This window comes from Pyxicephalus adspersus, chromosome 7 (genome assembly GCF_032062135.1).
Source record: "Pyxicephalus adspersus chromosome 7, UCB_Pads_2.0, whole genome shotgun sequence".
In the NCBI taxonomy this organism is placed as follows: Eukaryota; Metazoa; Chordata; class Amphibia; order Anura; family Pyxicephalidae; genus Pyxicephalus; species Pyxicephalus adspersus.
Window position 1 is genome coordinate 74,845,333 of NC_092864.1, and position 17,150 is coordinate 74,862,482.

The 17,150-nt window shown below is 36.8% G+C and overlaps 1 protein-coding gene across 1 annotated transcript in view; it reads right to left on the bottom strand.

The window, feature by feature from the left end:
• The window catches only part of LOC140336131 (multidrug resistance-associated protein 1-like), a 66,170-nt gene that overhangs the window by 4,404 nt on the left and 44,616 nt on the right, over positions 1–17,150 (bottom strand). The window contains 11 exon segments of the mRNA XM_072419186.1: positions 1–92; positions 422–580; positions 3,177–3,323; positions 5,771–5,872; positions 7,123–7,371; positions 8,375–8,419; positions 9,302–9,612; positions 10,552–10,759; positions 11,369–11,459; positions 11,536–11,596; positions 13,925–14,111. Coding sequence (XP_072275287.1) covers positions 1–92; positions 422–580; positions 3,177–3,323; positions 5,771–5,872; positions 7,123–7,371; positions 8,375–8,419; positions 9,302–9,612; positions 10,552–10,759; positions 11,369–11,459; positions 11,536–11,596; positions 13,925–14,111 — 1,652 coding nt within the window.

The following is a 17,150-nucleotide window of genomic DNA, read 5'->3' on the forward strand; positions in this document are numbered from 1 at the left end:
GCCAGTTCCAGAGCTGTCCAAACATCATCATCAGTGTAACTATCAAAGGGATCAAGGTTCATTCTTAATGATCCAAAAAATAAGACTGGGTCCTGTGTAAGATATTACATTTGAATTAACTTGATGTGACATTTTCAAGAATGAATCACTGGCACTCAAATGTGCCTACTTGTACTTTTATGCATTTTTCTGATTGTTCCAGGAACCTTTTAAATCTTAAGGTAAATGGTTGCTTTTTATTGGAAAACGATACATTCTGAAAGCTGCAGATTGAGATTCATGAATTAAGGTACGTGCGGGACCTCTCAAAACACCTGCCTGTTAGTCTGACAGATAGTTTGAACATTTTTTTTATTTAAATATGTGCAAATACCCAGAATATTATTGTTTTGGTATTGGTTGACACTAATATGGATCTTACCTGAGGAATGATTGTTATTTTAGATCTCAGTTCATGAAGTCCTAGTTTTAAAATGTCTCTTCCATCTATATGAATTGTTCCAGTTGCAGGTTCAAGGATTCTGAACAAACCCAAAGTCAGAGAAGACTTTCCAGCTCCAGTTCTTCCAACTATGCCCACCTAACCACAACAAACAAAAAGTTATCATGAGTTAAAAGGCAACATATAAGTAAAGACAGAATAGTATAGGCTAGTAAAGATTAAGTAAAACTGCCTTTAGGGTGGACCTCGATCAGTAAGATAGGGCAACATCAGCAGCTGCCGACTAAAACTGACTACCTTTCAGGTACCTGTGCTTGCCAGTGTATACCTAAACATGGACAGTGACATTTGGCATACAGTATGTGTTTTCTGGGCAGGACAGGGATAAACAAAGCTAACTGTTGCTTATCTTGGCGATAACAATGGTACTAGTTAGAAACCTTGTCTAGTCAATAAGTCGTATAAAAAATAAATATAAAAATATCCTGTGCAGAGTAATGATGTAAGCTGCCACTGTGAACCTCCGAAAGAATGCTTTTTGCCCAGATGTAAAGCTGATTTTTTGGTTTCGGTATTTCCAATTCCACAGATGAAACAAATGTGTATTTAGGTGTGTAGCAAGTTGTGCCTATATTAGCTCACCATCTGAACTGCATACTTATTCACATAATTAGTGATTTGAAGGTAATAAAGAGTCAGAACAATAACCAGGCAAGCTTTAGTTTTTGGAATTAGATCAGAGCTTGCAACTTACATAAATACTCCATATAGTTCCACTTTTAGGTAGCTCAGAGCTATAACATTGTTGTCTCATCAGGCTGAGACCTGCCAAAGAATGAGACTGTCCATGTTCAAACCCCAAGTCCTCAAATATTTTAATGGATGCAACATCTCCATTAATTATTCAATTAAACATTAAAATAATCAAAATATCAACTGTAAATTGTGCCATTCTATAAATTATGTAGGTTTATATAAAACAATTAAATAGCTTAAAACATTTAACTGATGGACTTTCTTGACGAGATTTTTCATGTTTACTACCTGGTTTACCTGGTTAAGGGATTATCCTTCAGAACCGTCACAACTCTTTACATTTTGGACTATTTTGAAATTGGTCAGATCCAACACTTGTAATTTAATTCTAACTAACATTAGATCATCTTTATCTTGGATTGTACCAGGTAAATAAATTAAAGAGTACCAGCTCTGAGCAGCTCAGTATTATATTTGTGGTACAGACCCAGCCAGCATTGGTGCATATAACCTCTTATATGAATATAAGAATACTTCAAAGCACCACCCACACACTTCTTCCCAAATAATAGCTGAATAGCATTTCTTTAAAGTCCCGTCCATACTTTAAAACAGCACACACACTACTCATGGCCTAGCTGACTGACAGCTGATGATTAGATGTAGTACTAAATATGAAGTAGAAAGTAAACAGAACAAAAATATTTTTTATAATGAATATGTTTGAAAAGCTTATTCAAATGTAAAAAATATTAAACAGTAGTTTTAAACATTGTCTAACTGGAAAATTATTGTTTGGACTGAGGGTTTAGTGACCCTTTCTTTACTTTTGCTAAAAAAAAAGTAATACATTTTACTAATAAATTTAATGGATAAATTATAAAATATAGCATATGCAAGTGTTAAAGAAGCTATTTTGTAATTTATTATAATTAATATTATTAAGTTACATTTTTATTTACATCTTTAGCTTTTGATTTTTTTCTTAAACTTTCAAAAACTGAAATGCAATATGACAACTTTTAGGCGTTCTAAAACCTTTGGTGTACAGAAGGCCAATAAAAGTGTAATTAGTGAGTCTGCATCAAGATACGTTTTGGGGAGATACTTCCTAAGACTTTACTACTTGTAATACAAACACTGCTGCTTTTTTTATCAGAACCCTAATATTTAACTAGGTAGGATATAATAAGTGAAGACACTCCCATACAGGAATGAGAAGGGAGAAAGGACATGGTAAAGCAAACAGCTATTTCTACAGAGCAGAGAAAGTGGTTTTACCATCTAACCTGTTCCTAAAAGAAGGGACATGAGAAACCATGAAACTATGCAGTCCTACAGTCAGGTCTACAGACATTGCCCTTTAACTGAGATAATCAGATTCTTACCAGATGAAACCAGAGATTTATCTGTAACCTGTCATTGGTTTTCATTTATTTGTTTTACTTGTACTAACTATATCAAGACTTAAATAACTTATTTTGCAAACTTACCAAAATATTACAAATGGAAATCTCTTCAAGATCTGATTATTACATTTTGAGATAAAACTTTATAGCATTACACTAGTTTTCTTTGGTTCTATTATACTACAGGCATTAGGATGAGGTTTAAACACTCGGCTTAAAGAGCAAGACACTTAAAATACATTCACGGGGGAAGGGGGGCCGTGGCCAGGCACAGAACAGGACAACCCAATTGTTTAAGCAATAAATCAGGCTCGGAGCTGATAGTGTTTGTTTCTTCTTCTTTTCTTGTTTATATACTTGGTGAAACATTATAATGTGATGTTTGAATATTGTTCAAGCTACTGTATTACATGTTTTGTATGGTTTACTTCTGCTTGTTTTTTACAATATACATTTAACTGCAGTATTGAGCCTGCTCTTTATGTATTGTACTTTCCTTTTATTAATTTTCAATAAACACAAATTGACCCATAAAATACATTCACCAAGAATAACACCAAAACACCAACCTTTTCTCCAGGCTGGATGGAGGCTGTGACATTTCTTAAAGCCATTTGTAAGTCTTTTCTGTACCTCAGACCATAATTTTGGAACATAATTCTTCCAGCATTTGGCCAATGTGTTAATTCTGTAGCATGCTCTGATGTCCATGGAGCCTAGGTGAACAAAGGTTTTATTGTCAAAATAAACAATTACATGACAGACATAAGAAACAAAATCCCTGCACAAATATTTTAAGCATTAAACATATCTGATGAAAAATAGCGATCATAATGTTTGTGTGCACTAAAAAATATGATTTTTAAACAGTAAATACATTTCATAACTGGTTGTAAAAGGTTGTAAATACTTTTTTTTTTATGCCTGGATACTTTTTTTAAGTGGAAAAAGATTTCTAGGGAAAACACTAGAAGGCATAGTAAGAGTCATCCTCATTTTCCAGCATGCTTAGCAACAATCTAAGCACCAGCCGGCTGAGAAGGGCCGTCATGAGGCAAGGTTAACCAATCTGTTAACCCATGGTAAACACACAACCACATGCAGACTGCCACCACGTGATAAGACAGAAGCATGCACCAATAACCTTTAACAATGACAGTTATGATTTGCCTCCGTTCACGAATTATAGTGGTGTTCAGGAGGTTACACTATTTCTACTTAGAACATTCAGAGATTCAGCTTACACTTTTTATAGTATAATGCATAAAGAGAATAGAAAAAAAGACCAATCAAAGAACAATAGATGAACAATAGCAACAGTGTAAAATAAAAGGGGATAAAGATGAAAAAACAATAGGTGAAAGTTGGTTTGCCTTTGGTCCAGGTTGCTCATACAAAGTTCAGGTATGGATTCAGAGTCACTTGGCTCTCTCTAGAGTTCCCTCTGGTAGGCTTACGTGGCTTTATCTTTGCCAATACACAGATGAGTGACTAGTAGGCCCATTCAATGAGAGCAAAGTGTAGGCAGTCTGAAACGGTGTGTTCACATAGATTACGATGCTCTGTAGACACACCTAGAGGATAATCCCACAGGTTCAGGTTTTATTAGTTAGTTCAAAATATAGAGTTGAACAAATCCATACAAGGCATGTCTGGGACTTATGGTCCAGCACAACAGGATTCCCTGTGGCCTAGGAGACTAATGCTTGGTCTTAAAATGCTCACAATAATGGTCTGGCTATAATTCAATTTACTACTTTGTATGGAACTGTGTGATGGAAATATGAGGATTAATAATAAATGTGTTCCTTGATACAGCTCAAAAGGTCAGTTAGAGGCCACTTCACTACCCACATCCAGGTGACACAAAATCCCAACTTTTACAATACGTGTTATAAACTAGTGGACTTGGAAGAATGTGTTGGTGGTTATCTGATCACAGAGATAAGGAAAAATGTATGCTCCTGTGTCCATAATATTGAACGTAGGCCCTGAAGAGGGACTCATGCCTCTATTGCATGCTGCTTTGTTGTATTGCATATTTTGTAGTCCTTGACGGAGACCACAATGTATAAAGCAAGCGCATTCTTAACAACTGGCTATATTAAAAAAAAAAAATTAGTTATCAGATTTTTTTTTTCAGAGAGTGTGCAAATTAAAGCACAATGTGATTTTCCTTTACCCCAATTGGTTCATAATACAATATACAACGTAATATAAAATATAACATACAAGTATTCTTGTGTTGCCTATATCTTTATAGAGCAGATGTGTATACTTTCCCTGAACTCTGCAAAGCACTAAGAAATAGTAGGAGTACTATGCTTTTAAGGACTTATTTAATAATAATAATAATAATAATAATAATAATAAAAGGACTTATTGAAGTGACCTCCATTTGGACATTAGTCTGAGAGCATCCCTTTCAATCACAACATGCAGAACATTTTAGAGACAGTAAGTTTCTGATTATAGTTTCTGACACAATATATTGCAACGGCAGGGCTGTTAGCTGTTAATCTATGTTAATACACTTTGTTAGTACTTTTTATAGCAAAATACTGGTTTAAATGTCCCTTATATACACTACCAATTGTCAGCATTGTAGTAAAACGAAATTGAATAAATATATATAACTTTATGTAATAAATATATGTGTGTATTTACACAACTCTCAGATTTTGCCTAATAGAATAATTGGATAAAGTAATAACAAAAGTTGTGTTGATTTAATGTGCATCTTAAACGTCAACATTTTTAATGTACAGCGCTGCGTAATATGTTGGCGCTATATAAATCCTGTTTAATAATAATTTAATAATAACATTTTGAGAGAAAATTAGCAGAATAATTGGTTTCTCACTAAATCACGACATACAGAACAATAGATCTTCATGAGGACTAACGTTTCCATAGGAATAAACAATATGTAAGGGCTCTCCAGTACATGATACCGGTACCGGTACTTCTTAAGTCTATACTTCTTAACCTTTGAACATTTAAAACAAGATACTGCTTAGAAACAAGGTGCAGAATCAAATGAGAATATGGGCAAGCAGACAGTTTGGTTTGCATTTGGTGTATATATATATATATATATATATATATATATACATATAAAGTTCAGGTACTGAAACTGTAAATAAAAACTTTAGGTAGTCACCTCGGGCTCCACATCACAATACTCCTTGACCCTTTCTACTGCAACAGAGTTTGTTTCCATATCGGTGGCAGTATGCACTGCTTCTTTTAAAACACCTGTTAACTTAAAAGATAAAGTAACTTTTAATATTAGGGTAGAATAAAAAACAAAATCTTAACTCCTGCTTACTAAAGCATCAGATACCTAATAAAACTAAACCATAATATTTGTGGTTGGAATAAGCTGTAAAATGTAGCTTTGGCTGACCTTTGATGTGTACTTACTGGTTTTTCACAACTTCACTAAATAAAATCATTGACAGCATATACTGTAAAATTGGTCTATTTCACGTAGCAGCATGTTTTAGGTGGAGTACTGTTACATTCTCCCGTTTCTCACCCAATTGCAAGTGCGTGAAAGTGCCCTGGATTTGGTCATAAACACCAGGGAAAATAGGCAGCAGTCTTTTCAATAACCCCACCTAAAGAAGTGCCAGCAAATTGCTAAGCATATTGCATATTAACAGTTTCTTAACCGAATTGGGAAACCTTTATATTTATGGGTTACAGCTGCTTTGGGTAGTTAAATAATAGAGTTTATGCATTTGGTTGTATATTATATACCAGTGATATAACTTCCAGATGCAATGCTGTATTTAATATCTACTTGAGGGGCTGCAGTTTCTATGTGGTTTGCAAGAACTGTATCTTATTACTAGGGGAGCACAATCCCGAATAAGGATGCTTGTGGCTGATTCTTTGCATATTATAATATTAATTAATTTACTCCTTAACAAGCCATAAATTTACGACACAATATCCTTTCCAAAGTTTTACCCTTGATGTTATGCCACAATGCTTTGATGGAATTTAATAGTCGTTTTTATTACAAATATATATAATTATTTATTTTTCAATCTAAATATCAGAATAAAACACATGTCAGGGCCAGCACTCAAGATGGACGAAATTCTTAACAGGCCCAAAGGTCTATACCAAAAGCACTCAAGCTTATCAGGTTCTAATACATGCACATGTGCAAAGACCGTGTATGTATAGGGGTTACCATTATATACTGTTGCTTTAGTAATAACTCAGCAGAGGTCTGTTTCATTACAAGATCATCTGTACAGAATTTCAAACACTGAAGATAAAACCTTATCTAGTGTTCCAAAAATGTATTTAGCGGCTTGTCTTGAGTACAAATTGCAAATTGAAATAATTTACATCAATTATATTTATTTTATTACACAAACACCCAATAACAGTAAAGGCAAAGGATATTGATTTAGTGGAATTGATCTAACATCTACAGTCTTGCCCAATATGAACATGTATTTATTTTTTCATGCTTTTTTCTTTTTAGACACTTACCCGTAGGGAATTCACAACAGCAAGACCGACTAATCCTGGGGTAATGCTCTCCCTGAACAAAACTCCTACAATAGCCACCGTAAACACTATAAAATTACTGAGGAGGTCACAGCGTACACTCAGCCACCTAGAAATCACAATTAATTCAAGATTAACAAATCTGTCAATTTAAAAGTGCCAACAAAATAATTAAAGGAAACAGAAACCATATTTCTTCAGCCGGAATATCATTGGCAAATTACTTTTGTTCTCCATTTATAGTTTGTAATGGCAACAGATTGTTTAAACAAATTACCAGCTAGCAGATGCCTAAATGCAGCTATGTCCTTTACCAAGTATTTAGCTGCAATCAAACAAAAAGCACAAATTTCATAATAAAGGCTTGATTATTTTAATAGGCTTCACATTAATATTTATTGTTAATAAAAAAAACACCCTTTACACCCTTTCCTAATGTAAAATGTATTTGAAAGACAAGCTTCTGAATCAAGTGAAGCACATCTCAACATGTCCCAAACACATATGCTGCATTAAAAAGGAAAAAGCTGCATTGATACATGAAACTGATACCAGCTCTTTCTTCTACTGCACCAACTGAAAGAAGATGTCTCTACCTATCCTTAAAGCGTACCTATACTCAGAACTTTCACTTTACATAAAGGGGTAGGGAACCCTTTTACGTAGGGTAAAAATTCTGGGGTTTTTTTTTGTTCTTTTTAGGTGCAACACCCTTTTTCAAAAAAAAAAAAAGGGCTCAGCACTGGCCCCTAATTTCCGTCCACCTAGGCGTCTGAGAATGAATGGCAGCGCTAAGCCTCCCGAGTTACCTACGTCAGGCATCCCGGGAGGCTCATGGGCGCCCCTTCTACGCATGCCCGGGCATCTTTTTGCTAAAAGAGAAAAATCTGACAATCTCACGCATGTGAGATCGGCAAATTTTTTTTTCATCCTATGTCACCTGATCTCGCGCCTGAGTCGGTTGACGTAGGATGAAGAACCCGGAAGAGAAGACGAAGATGGCGGTGCCTGAAGCGCCGGCTACGGGATGGTGGTCAGGTCGGGTTGTTTTGAGTATAGTTCCTCTTTAATGCCTACATACTGTCATATTTTGTATTACCAGCACTAAGAAATGAGAAGCTCTTACCTTTTTGAAACAAAAATAATGATTACTTTTTTAAACAAATTGCTTTTATCTTCCTTTGATAACATTGAAGAAAGTATTTGCAAGTTGTTGTTTGATAAATACAAAAACTGTGGTATGAAAATTCAGTTGCCGAGAGCTAGCAACATAAAATCTCTGTATAAAAAAATAAAGCAACATGTATGATTGAAGTATTTAACAAATAGTACTGTGGCATAAATCTGTTTATTTAGATGAGTTTATCACATACTGTACAGAAAAAATAATCCTTTTAAGCAAACCTAAACTCATTTTTCACTTTACATAAAAGGATAGACATCAAGTAAAAATTCATTTTTTTATTTTTAAGTGCAACTTTTTTTTTTTTTAACTCTTGATCGCCTAGAATGGGAGTGCAAAGCCTCCCGGCATACCTACATCACACATCCGGGGAGGTTCTTGGGTGCTCCTTCTGCGCATGCCCAAGCATGGCGAAAAAAGTTTGCCAATCTCACACATGCGGCAAGTTTTTTTTCCCAACCTACGTCACCTGATCTCGCACCTGGGTCGGGTGACATAGGAAGAAGAACCAAGAAGAGACAAAGATGGCACTGCCCGGCGCGAAGGCTCGCAGACGAGTGCCGGGACAACGCAGGACCCGATGCAAGACACCAAGATGGGGATTGCCCTGCGGGATTGAAGCTAAGTCTATTTTTTTTTGTTTTAGGCCCTTTTGGGTTTAGTTCCTCTTTAAAAGGTTTCTGTGTTTGAATTTAGGAGGATCCTCACTAATATTTCTAAAAATCATAAAGATCTGGTCTGGTTTTATGGCCCCATCTGCTGCTCACTAGTATACCTGCAAGAGCATTGTATTACCAAAATAGAAAGCCTCATACATATCCAAAGACTTTCTACAAAAAAAAAATTTAAATGTCAAACCAAGACACTAAGTATTTCAACTGAAAGAGAGAACTTTCCAAGATATTGCTCTCTTGGACAGCTGGATATACTTTTATAACAAACACATAATAAAATCTGCATGCTCAGACTGACACTTACCTGTAAGAAAAAGTATAGTAAGCCCAAAGGTATGAAGGCTACAGCAGCCAGAGGAGTGGCTATTGCAATGACCAGTAGTATCTCAAATATGGTTAGTGTCATTATTATAAACATCATTAGCATCTGAGGGATGACATTATCTATTGTGTCCATTTCCTTTGCAAATCGGTTAGTTAGGTTTCCACTAGGTGTTCTTTCAAAAAAGCTCAGGGGGCACCTCATGATGCTGTACAGGAGCCTGCAATGAAGCTGTCGGGACACTGAGACTCCTCCAACTATTATAGTGGCAGATGCTATATAAATACATAGAGCTGTGGAGAAAAAATACACAAAGAAAATTCATCATTATTAATCCATCAGACAATAACACCTGTGAAGTACTTTATTGAACAGTGCTGTGTGCAGTGGCAGGGTCTGCCTTCAAAATACCTTCACTGGCAGTATTTATAACGTTGGAAAATTATTTGGATTATTATAATAGAAACAACTAAACTACTGCTGTTTCTTAACTGACCACTAACAATTATTATTTCCTTTATTTTGCAGGTAATAAATGCCCATACTTTTCCGTGTACCAAACTAGATCACTTCACTTCACTAGATCACTAGATCACAATTTTCAGATCCAGCTACAACCCCAGAAAAAGTGGGAATGTAGAATGTCAGGGGCAGTGAATATCCTAACTCCCCTAGCGGTAATCCCGAGTGTGCTTGGGGTGGATTTACCATGCAAAAATTGGTAATCCCGAGTCACACTCGGGGTCGCTAAAACCATTAAAAAAAAAACACTTACCTTGTTTTGTTGTCGTCCCGCGACGTCCTGCTGGTCCCCGCAGCTCCTCCGGACACATGTTCTACCTCCGATCTTCAGCTGCGCAATGCAGAGACTGGAGTTTACAATGATTATTGTACGAGGTACCAACAAGGTTTGAGCAACAAGGTTTCTGAATAAGTATAACAAAAAGTCCTCTGGTTTCCACTAGGAGTTTTCATGTATAAGTTCTCATAATTTAAACAGCTTTGTAAAAGATGCATTCTTTGCAACTAAAGTGCTCACTATTAAAAATATCAAGAAGAAACCATCTCATAAATAAATACTAAATATGTGTGTGTGGTATATGGGGTGTAGGCACTGCCCAGACAAACATAATGTTATTGTTGGGGTCCTGACCAGGAAAAAGATTGGGAGGGTTTCCCTGGTCCACCAGACTCATGCTCGGCCAGCACAGGTCTTTTTTTATTTTACATACCTTGCATTATTCCCAAAAAGCTGTATACTCCTAGTCTCATTGCAGTGTTCTGCTGGGTACCATTCACAGGTAAATCATCAGCCCACAATCCAACCCAGTAATTATGCCCCAGGGCTGCTAACTGCTGGATGATGAAGAATGTTGCACTTGTTACCAGATACCACTTTCCCATAATTTTGCAATACTCCAGATATACTGTTAACTTGACCTATAAAAAGTATGCATATACAAGATTAGTACAAATACATTTATATAACAATAAAACAATAGATTTTATCACCTAGGAGTCTATAACTCTACCTTACCAAAATTTAAAAATAATGAACAAAAATACAGCAAAAAGTTAAATGCGTTTTTCTCTCCTCATTTATCTATACTGTTAGCCTATACTAGTAACTAATTTTTCTTCCAAATACACTCCTAGCGCTGCACTAGCCATTGATATCTAAACAATATGTTACTTCATTCCCAATTTGAATATTCCTGATTTAACATAGAAGGAATCCTGGAAACGTCATCACATAGGGTGCACCAACATGATGCCTAAATATATCTCAAATTCAGAGTGGCTAATCATAGCCCCTGCACAAACTACATTTGTTTTTATAGGGGCCAGAGGGTCTACCTACAAGAACAAGGTCATATTTTTGATGTATTTAATACTTTTTCCCCACCACATTATCCCACCCCTGTACAGTACAGTCACTGCTCTTACTCTTACTCTTACTCTTTAAAATGAATAAAACCTCAGGTAAACTGCACTCCTGCACAACCGTTTTTGTATTGATTCAGTACATATCGATAACATTTAACTTACCCTGCCTGTGAGAGCGACATCAGCCTCAGTGAGCTTTCCAGCATCTGCATCTTTCTCAATATCTTCATCTATTTCCTCATCTTTTGCCTTCCTGTGATTTAAATTATAAGTTATTGTACATAAAAAATGAATGAGCAAAAAATTATTATAAAATAAAAAAGTATTACCTTTTAGAAGAGTCCATTACTAGGGTGTCCTCTGCCCTTTCCTTTTGACCTTGAATTACATCTACAGACATTATTAACAATATTCAATATATATTATACATAGTATAATATATGAAACATATATATGTTGAAAAACAACAAAATAACTAAAAGTCCAGCATTAAATATTATTGTCAAAAGCAACAAACATATACATTGTGGTAGAAGAATTGGTGTTCACAGTGTCAGTCTGGTTAACACCAATGGGTGGGCCAATACTGGCAGAAACACACACACCGGATCATCTAATAAAAGTCTGCTGGATTGTGATGCATATCTTGGACCCATCTTTTACAGAGACCTGTGTCCAGCCTCTGAAATGACATCAATGCATCCCCCTATAAAAGATGCACTTTTACAGCTACCCAAGGTGTCATTTTCGGTTTATTGGGAAGGGAGCTTGGAGCTAATCTAGGAACACAGAGGATTAAAAAAAGAAGGAGAGCAGACAATGCTAACTGCTAATTACTTTTAGGAAAGAGTTTTTTTTTAGGAAACTTGCTTTTGGGAAAGTGCTGTTGGGAGAAAAAATAATTTTGGGAAAGTTGCTTTTGCAGGAAGTATATTGGGAAAAGTGTTTGTGAACAGTGTGACTGTTAGGCAAAATAAAGAATAGCAATTATTTCCAGGAAATGGAGGGCACCAGCAGTACCGCTACTAACTACTAGGTGCAATTCCACACAGCCAAGCTTTGCACCATGTGGACTTGATGTTCCATTCAGCATCTCAGTCATAGCAAGGAGATGAAGCCAGTGGAAGTGCTACTTTATCCTGGAGCCAGGGTACCTTTGCAACACTCATGCCCAGATTCAAATATAAACTGAGGTAGTTAGTTTTTAGTATGTTTTTTGAAATTAGAGACTAAACCTAGGCCACAAAATGCTCCCGTCATTGCTAACATTCAAAACAGTAATCATTGGTCAATATATTTTCTCATGTAAAATGTGTAACATGTCACCGAAAAGTTTATACACACCGGAGTGTAAACTAAGCTGATCAGTCATTACACAGAAGGGGAGCTGTGTGATGACACACAACATTTATTAAATAAAGTACTTCAAGAGAGAATTGCAGAGGAGGATAGTGGCAAAATTGTTTTTTTTCTGGGTTCTTCAACTGTACCAGCTGCAGCTGGTAATGGCATTAGTGGTGGAGATCGCGGTAGCAGTGGTGCATTATATTTTTGTGAGTTCAATTTACTGATGTTCTGTAAATATACAATCCCTGATGAAGTGGATCATCTCGGGGAAACGCGTCAGATAGTCAGAATTTGTCACAAATCTGAATATTTGGTTTGTTAATTAACGTACTGAATAATTTAAATTGTGATCCTATCTTTTCACTTACCTAATTGTGTGGGTGGTGTGATTTTTGGACCTTCTTTTATATTGATGTGGGTTAAGATATCCCTTTTATGTATTTTGTGCTATTATAAAAATATATTTTTATACATTTTCATAGTGTATGTGAACTGCCTTTAAAGTCCCGCTAATGTATTTGTTTTCTAGGTAGTACTTTATGTCAAATTTGTGGCCTCTTATATATCAGGCTGAGACAATACAGACGATAATACAGTTGTTTTGGACAAAACATTTGAAGTGGGTGAGGTTGTGGAGGACAGGGATGAGAATTAGGAGGAAGGTACTGTGCACTCTAACACTCATCTAAAAACAACATGTTTTTGGAAGAAAGGATTTCTTATAAAGCTTGCAGGTCTCTGCCTATTAAAACTGCAGATACCCCTGACTTTCACACAGCTCAAAGGGCTTCAAAATGTGGGGGTCCAGTTAAAAGGGTGTCCCCTGTATGGGCATTTTTTATTACCACTCCTGATAATGTATCTTTTGTGTTACACATGTAAACAGGCATACACTATTCAACATCTCCCCTTATCCAAAATATAAATAATGCTGAAGCTGGTACTCCTGATTCTGCTTTTGATGCATCTACTGCACTACTGTGGTGGATCATTGCAGCAGGAGGTGAGCTACATGAAGATGATGCAGAAGATGAGGAGGAAGAGCAGGAAGAACTACAGGAGTTTAGGTATGACACAAGATGGTTGCACAGTGCACTGGCCTAATAAACCCCCTTTAGGGTCATGCTGAGGATGTGAATGAGGATAAAGGCCTGTAAGTGTGGAGAAGAGGGAACAGATTCAGCATCCACCATGCACATATTTCCAGACTGGGGAAATGTGGGCTGCAGTTTGGACCCTCTACCCCTAAAAACTTGGGTGAACCCATTGTAGTTCTAAAACACAACACGATTTCTTACTAGGGTGTTGTTTTATATACTATAAAAACAATATAAAAATAATTAAAAGTATTTTTATTATAAAGTAACCTACGATTTGGTAGCGACTGATCACTCTCTTCAGAAGTAAGTGCATATGTTTGCAGGAATTCCGAAAAAGCTCCATTCTTTTGCAGAAGTTCATTGTATGTGCCCACTTCAGAAATTCTTCCATCAGACAACACAACTATCACATCCACTTGTGGAAGGAAGCTAATGCCATGAGTCACCAAAACACGCGTCTAAGAAAAGTAAAAATGTGTGTAAGCTTATATCAGCATGATTAAATTCTAACTTTCTTTGCCTAAGGCAGGGCAATACTGGTCCCTTTAGAGTTTATAATGAACAGTGTCCTACATTTAAAATAATTTAACCTAATTTTTATCTGAACATTAACGGCAGTGTGCCAAGTGCATTTACTTGAGGCATGTTTTTGCACTTTATAAATAATGCTCCTTGCTATTTTTAAAAATTGAAAACACCAGCAAACGTGGGTAAACGCACCCATTGATTTCAATTAGAGCATTTTCCTGTATTTTCCAGTGTTTATAAACACTTAAAAATGTCAATGATAGCTCCCATCAAATTCAATGGAGGCTTTTATAAGTGTTTTTAGCAGGACTTTGGAGTCTGGAAGCCCCTTTAATTAGGGGACTCCCAGATCTCCGCCGACCCACCCTGGGGAATGAGTACAGGAGTACATTAAACCCCTCAAACCTACTTATTCCCTGAAAGGGTTAAAATATGTGTAAAAAAAGACAAGACTTTAATGTTAAAGTATTTTTATTGTGTAAGCATTTTGTGTAACTTTTATTTTTACAGGTTATCCCACAGTGAAGGATCCCCAGGCATATTCACCTCTAGAGCTGAATGGCTGAGAAAAGGGAAATCCTAATGGTGCTTGAGCCATCATCAGGGTTTTCTTTTTCTCTGTCAATCAATGCAGATCTAGAGGAGTTGTAGCACGTGCTTTGTATCCATGTGGGTGCTAAACACATGCCAAAACTCTGCTAGGGCTGTGGGAAGGAGAGCAATCCGCAGAGCTCTGCTCTCCTGACAACTCTGCTCTCCTGATTGCTCCTGACGTTCTAGAAGAGCTGTGGCATGTGTTCTGTAAGCACGTGGGAAGAGCATGTGCTACAACTCCTCTAGGGTCGATGAGTTCATTGTCCCCACACGACCACTCCCTTGAGAGGTTGTGTATGTTCACTACACCCATGGCCATAGAAGAGCTGTGGGATGTGCTTGGCACCCATGTGGGAACAGAGCACGTGCTGCAACTCCTCTAGATCCACGTTGATTGGCTGAGAAAAGGGAAACCCTAACGACGGCTCAAGCATCATGAGGTTTTCCCTTTTCTCAGCCATTCAGCACTGGAGGTAAATAGGGAGACTTGCTCTCATTTGCCCTATAGTGCCCGGGGATCCCATATTGTCAGGAGTCCCATGGCTGTGCTCATGTCATGAATGCAGCCGAGGGAATCATCCTTTCATTGTGGGATAACCTGTAAAAAAACAAGTTAAACACAGTAGCAAAAAACACATACTTATAATAAAAATACTTTTACATTAAAGTCTGCTCTCACTGTTTACATATACTTTAAACCTTTCAGGGAATGAGTAAGGGGATTTTTGTGCCCCTGTACTCATCTCCTGGGTTAACATTAAAATCCTTATAAATGCTTATGTAAAATTGCGGCAAATCAAGGTAAAATGTGTCAAAGGCGTAAAAGTGCATTTGGTTTTTCACTGATTGATTGGCTATAAAGGGGTAAGCTCAACAAGTGCTTGTTTTGCTAGGAAATATGACTAATATAGGAAACCTAAACTGTGTTTTTGTAATAGCCTAGTCTATATTTATGACCTGCATTGCCTATTTTGCTATCAAACCTGCCTGAGATATGCTCGGCTCATAATCATAAGTTTTGTTCAGTTTTGGTAAACAGAAAGGTTAAAATTTTCAGCTCTCCGATGGACAATCATTTAATTTTATGATGTATAAAAGTACTGCAAAGGCAGGTGATAACCTTTTGAATTGTTTTTACAAACAAAATACTGCAGAAATCATTATTATAAAGAGTATGCCATAAATTTAGCTGATGAGGTGACATGCAATGAAATCTTTACCAAATTTAAATCAGTCATGGTTGATCACTTGGATTGGACTAACTCAATTCAAATAAACCGCGTGGTGGTAACAATGGAGAAACAAACCTCTAAACCATTATTGTGTTTACTGTCATTCTGTTCCATTGACAGTATTTTCACTGTCACAGGAAGTGAGGGATAGGGATGAGCGAAATTTTAAAATTCAATCCCGCTGCGAATCCAGCCGTTCTTGCTTACCGAACATGTAAGGCTTGTGTAAATTCGGCCGTCGAGATCGAATTTTTTGGGACCTGCAAGAGCAATCAGGGGAGCAAAGCTGACAGCTCAGCTCCCATGATTGCCCTTGCAGCCCTGTAGTATGTGTTCTTGGATAGAGATTCTCTATTCAAGAACACATCATGAATAAACGCAGCTGTGGGAATCATCCTGTGATGATTCCCACAGCTTCATTCATTGATGAGCACAGCCACGGGACTCACACTGACAGGAGGAGTACCGCGGCTTGCCCTCATTTAACCTCTAGTGCCCGGGGATCGCGCACAGTCTGCCACGGTACTCCTCCTGTAATGATGTGCTCTATCTTCTGGTCCGCGAAATCGGTTTGCTGAAATTTCGCGGACTCAGGGGAAGTTCGAGGAAATTTTCGCAAGAATGTCAGAGGCATTCTCGCTCATCCTTAGTGAGGGACTACAGAGAGCAATAAAAAGCAAATAGGGGTGGCGTGTTAGTGTGTTTGTATAGTTTTATGTGTGTCTTTTTGTATTTTGTCTGTGCTTCCTGTCCTGGTGATAATGTTGTCAAAGCCAGAAAATAAATACTGAACAGCATTTTCCAACTCTATCAAGAAACAAAATATGTTTTGGCTTGGGGTCTATTTTAACATATACTGATGATATGTGTTAACAGCAGCTTTTATTAAAGCAAATGAATGTAAATTCAATACAAATATATTAATGCATGACCTAAGTCCTGACCTAAGCTGCTCTCTCAAGCTTAAGCACAGTAATTACTTCCTCACTTGATTACTCTCTATCTACATTGCTTTACCTTTTATCCATAAATATTAGGAGGCCATCATGCTACAGCTATAAATTAGAAAGAATCAGAAGCAAAAAAAAATACAAAAAAATATATATACATATATATATATATATATATATACATATATATATA